General features: G+C 43.6%; 1 protein-coding gene across 1 annotated transcript in view; it reads left to right on the top strand.

The window, feature by feature from the left end:
- The window catches only part of LOC104945336 (serine/threonine-protein phosphatase 6 regulatory ankyrin repeat subunit B-like), a gene marked incomplete at both ends in the record, with an annotated part of 4,290 nt that extends 885 nt beyond the window's left edge, over positions 1-3,405 (top strand). Inside the window, 7 exons of the mRNA XM_010770988.1 lie at positions 110-181; positions 461-662; positions 1,665-1,752; positions 1,862-1,979; positions 2,501-2,723; positions 3,072-3,159; positions 3,322-3,405. Of these exons, the coding sequence (XP_010769290.1) occupies positions 110-181; positions 461-662; positions 1,665-1,752; positions 1,862-1,979; positions 2,501-2,723; positions 3,072-3,159; positions 3,322-3,405 (875 nt within the window). The remainder of the gene's footprint in view (positions 1-109; positions 182-460; positions 663-1,664; positions 1,753-1,861; positions 1,980-2,500; positions 2,724-3,071; positions 3,160-3,321) is intronic.
- Between the last annotated feature and the right edge of the window lie 151 nt (positions 3,406-3,556).

The raw sequence follows: 3,556 nt of genomic DNA, 5'->3' as shown, positions 1-3,556 counted from the left end.
CCACTACACACACACACACACACACACAGTGAGTGTGACATACAGAATAAAGTGTGTGTTATCTGAGTGTACAGTATGTTTGATGTTGATGTGTGTGTGTGACCTGCAGCTGCTGGACAGAGACGACAATCACCAAGACGACCCAGAGTCTCTGAACGCTAAGAGCCCTCTGCACCTCGCTGTGAGACACACACACACACACACACACACACACAGTTGAACATGAAAGTGACGTAGATTAAATATATTCATTAACAACTGTGTGTTGAATATAGAAATATTCATCAAGCAGTTGCATTATTATTGACTTCCTGTTCCAGGTTGTGCATTAATGAAAGATGATTTAAATAAGTTGTTACTCTAACATGTCATTAGCAAATGGTAATCAAAGCAGCTCTGATAACATATATTTGACTTTAAGGTCTGAATGTTTAAAGTGTTCATTAAACCCTCTCTGCAGGCGTACCACGGGCACGCCCAGGCTCTGGAGGTGCTGCTGCAGGGGGAGAGGGAGGTGGACCAGGGGGACGAGGGGGGGCGGACCCCCCTGGCCCTCGCCGCCCTGAGGGGCCACGCAGAGTGTGTTCACACACTCCTCAGCCAGGGGGCGTCGCCGCGCCTCACAGACAGCCAATACGGACGCAGCGCTGTGCATCTGGCAGGTGGGAGCAGAGTTAGACACTGAATACACTTTTACACTAATATGCACTTTTTGATCTGTGTTTGTTTTCTGTCCTATAATATATTCATGTTGCTCTGTTGGAGGAGGACCTTTTCACTTCCACATCTACACTGTACTGTAGCTAATGTGCCAATGACGCCTTGAAACTTGAATACACGCTTCTGTTTGTATTTCTGGCACCTTAACATCAACTGTAATCTATTAAAACAGACCAATGACTGCCGATCAATACAAGAACATAGAATAATGTTTGGAGGTGTGTGTGTTGATGGAATCCTATAGAGTTGATACAGAAGAGACATTATGAAGCTTTGCAGTTTGTTGATGATCAAACGGTCAGAAGTGCACTGAGTTATTGTGAATATTTTAACGATGATTATCTACTTCCTGTAGTACTAATCATAATTTAGGCCCATTCCCAAACCGCCCCCTACACCCTACCCCTCCGTTTGCGCGTTCACGCGGAGGGTCCGCCATATTGAGGGCTGTTCCAAACCAACGAGTGTGGAGCGGTGTGGAGGGGGAGTGGGCTATCAAGCCTTCAAACAGCGAGTCTATGTCATATGTTTTTAACTTAGGGTCATACCTGTGTTTAGTCTAGAAAAAGGTAAATGTGTGCATTTTATTATAAAGTTGTGTATATTTACAGACTGTTGCAAAAACTAAGAAGCTTATAAACATCAGGTTTAAAACTAAAAGAGCTTTAAAAAAAAGTAACACAATGAAAGATGTTTGGAGTTTTATTTGAGTTATTCATTTACATTTTTTGTTAAAGAGATTACATACAGTTACGGCATTTCCTGTTTCTGCCGGAGAGAGTAGAGTTTGTCCCAAAGCTTGCTGCTCCATCTGACAGGAGGGAGCCTCGTTGAGCTACGAGTGTGGCTACAGACGGAGTTCACTCCGTCACGGAGGAGTAGGGTCGAGGGACTGGTTTGGGATTGGGCCTTAACTTCTGTCTCTTCTTCCTCTCCCCCTGCAGTGATGAACGGCCACACCACGTGTGTGCGCCTCCTGCTGGATGAAGTGGACGGTGCAGACCTGGTGGACTCTGCTGACGCTCAGGGCCAGTGAGTGGATTTCAGCTCTCAATAAATCCTTTCTTTGTTTTGACCTGAAAAGTCTGAGGAGGAACAGGAAGGTATAGTTTTTAATTATCTCCCCCCCCACCTCCTTTAGGACCCCTCTGATGCTGGCGGTGTCCGGCGGTCACGTGGACGCCGTGTCTCTGCTGCTGGAGAGAGAGGCCAACGTGAACGCGGCGAGCAAACACGGACTCACCGCTCTGCACCTCGGGGTGAGCATCACTGTTCTCCTGCACCCTTTTCAAAAATATATATAAACACCTTTGTTTATATATTTATCAATATATATACAATTTGTTTTACTAATGTAACCTTATAAATAAAGAAAAGACAGAACATGCTAGAGTTTGCCATCAGAACAAATATAGACTTTATCCGAGTTTCAATATCAACATTGAGGATGGATGTTCTCTGATGGTTGGACTGTGAATGGTTGTTCTTCTTACAAATCTCAATGTACTCAAAATGGCATTTGCAACACACTTAAGTCTTTATCATTTGAATGTAATAGTATCTGTTGGATCTGTTCTTGTATATACTGAGCTAATATCCTTACCTGTAAACTAGGTAAGCATGAAACCAGAAAAAAAGCTCAATCCTGATTTTATCCCAGATTCAATATACGGTACATGAAAGGTTCTTGAAAAGATGTTCTAATGTTATGTTAAATGTCTGTGTCCATGTTTCTTTGTATCATACCATCTCACAGCTTGATTTAATAACCCCCCCCCAGCTGCTGTGTGGGCAGGAGGAGTGTATCCAGTGTCTCCTGGAGCAGGAAGCCTCTGTTCTGATTGGAGACTCTCGGGGGCGGACCCCCATCCACCTGGCGGCCGCTCGAGGCCACGCCTCCTGGCTGAGCGAGCTGCTGAGCATCGCCTGCTCCGAGCCCCCCATGCCCCCCCCGCTGAGGGACGGACGGGGGTACACCCCCCTGCACTGGGCCTGCTACTACGGTCAGACTTTATATACAAATATATATATATACGTATAAAAAAATAATGTTATGTATAGATACTTCAGTCTGTATCCAGCTTCTTTTATGCATTTCTACTTTGTGAATGAATTTCGTTGATTCTTTGTCAAACTGATTTTTGGTGTTTTCAATATAAATGTATTTAAAGTATTTTCTTACTACACTTGCAGATTATAATTATGAATACAAAATATAATCTACAAATACATTGTTTTTATTTTATTAACTATCTACTTGCTACTTTTGTATCAGAGTATTTTTACACTATGGTATTGATATTACTACTCAAGTTAAATATCTGTGTGTGTGTGTGTGTGTGTGTGTTCAGGTCATGAGGGGTGTGTGGAGGTTCTTCTGGAGCAGAAAGGTTGTCGCTGTATTGAAGGAAACCCGTTCACACCTCTGCACTGTGCTGTGTGAGTATTCAATAATACATTAAACCTCATCAAATATCAATAACTATCATCTTTTTGACTGATTTAATTGAACTACTGAATGATCTAGAGTACACAATGTTAAATCATGCCCATCGGAAACTTGTTTGTTTTGTGGGATAACACTTTGTGTGTGTGTAACAGAGTGAATGATCACGAGCCGTGTGCTGCTCTGCTGCTGGAGGCCATGGGGTCGGACATCGCCGGCTGCAAAGATGCTAAAGACAGGTGTGTGTGTGTGTGTGTGTGTGTGTGTGTGTGTGTGTGTGTGTGTGTGTGTGTGTGTGTGTGTGTGTGTGTGTGTGTGTGTGTGTGTGTGTGTGTGTGTGCTCTGTGTTTGAGAGTGTGTGTGTCTGTGTTTGATTGAATGTGTGTCAGT

The sequence above is a fragment of the Notothenia coriiceps genome, unplaced genomic scaffold, assembly GCF_000735185.1.
Source record: "Notothenia coriiceps isolate Sejong01 unplaced genomic scaffold, NC01 NC01_scaffold00009485, whole genome shotgun sequence".
Classification (NCBI taxonomy): Eukaryota; Metazoa; Chordata; class Actinopteri; order Perciformes; family Nototheniidae; genus Notothenia; species Notothenia coriiceps.
This window is presented reverse-complemented; position numbering and strand designations above follow the sequence as displayed.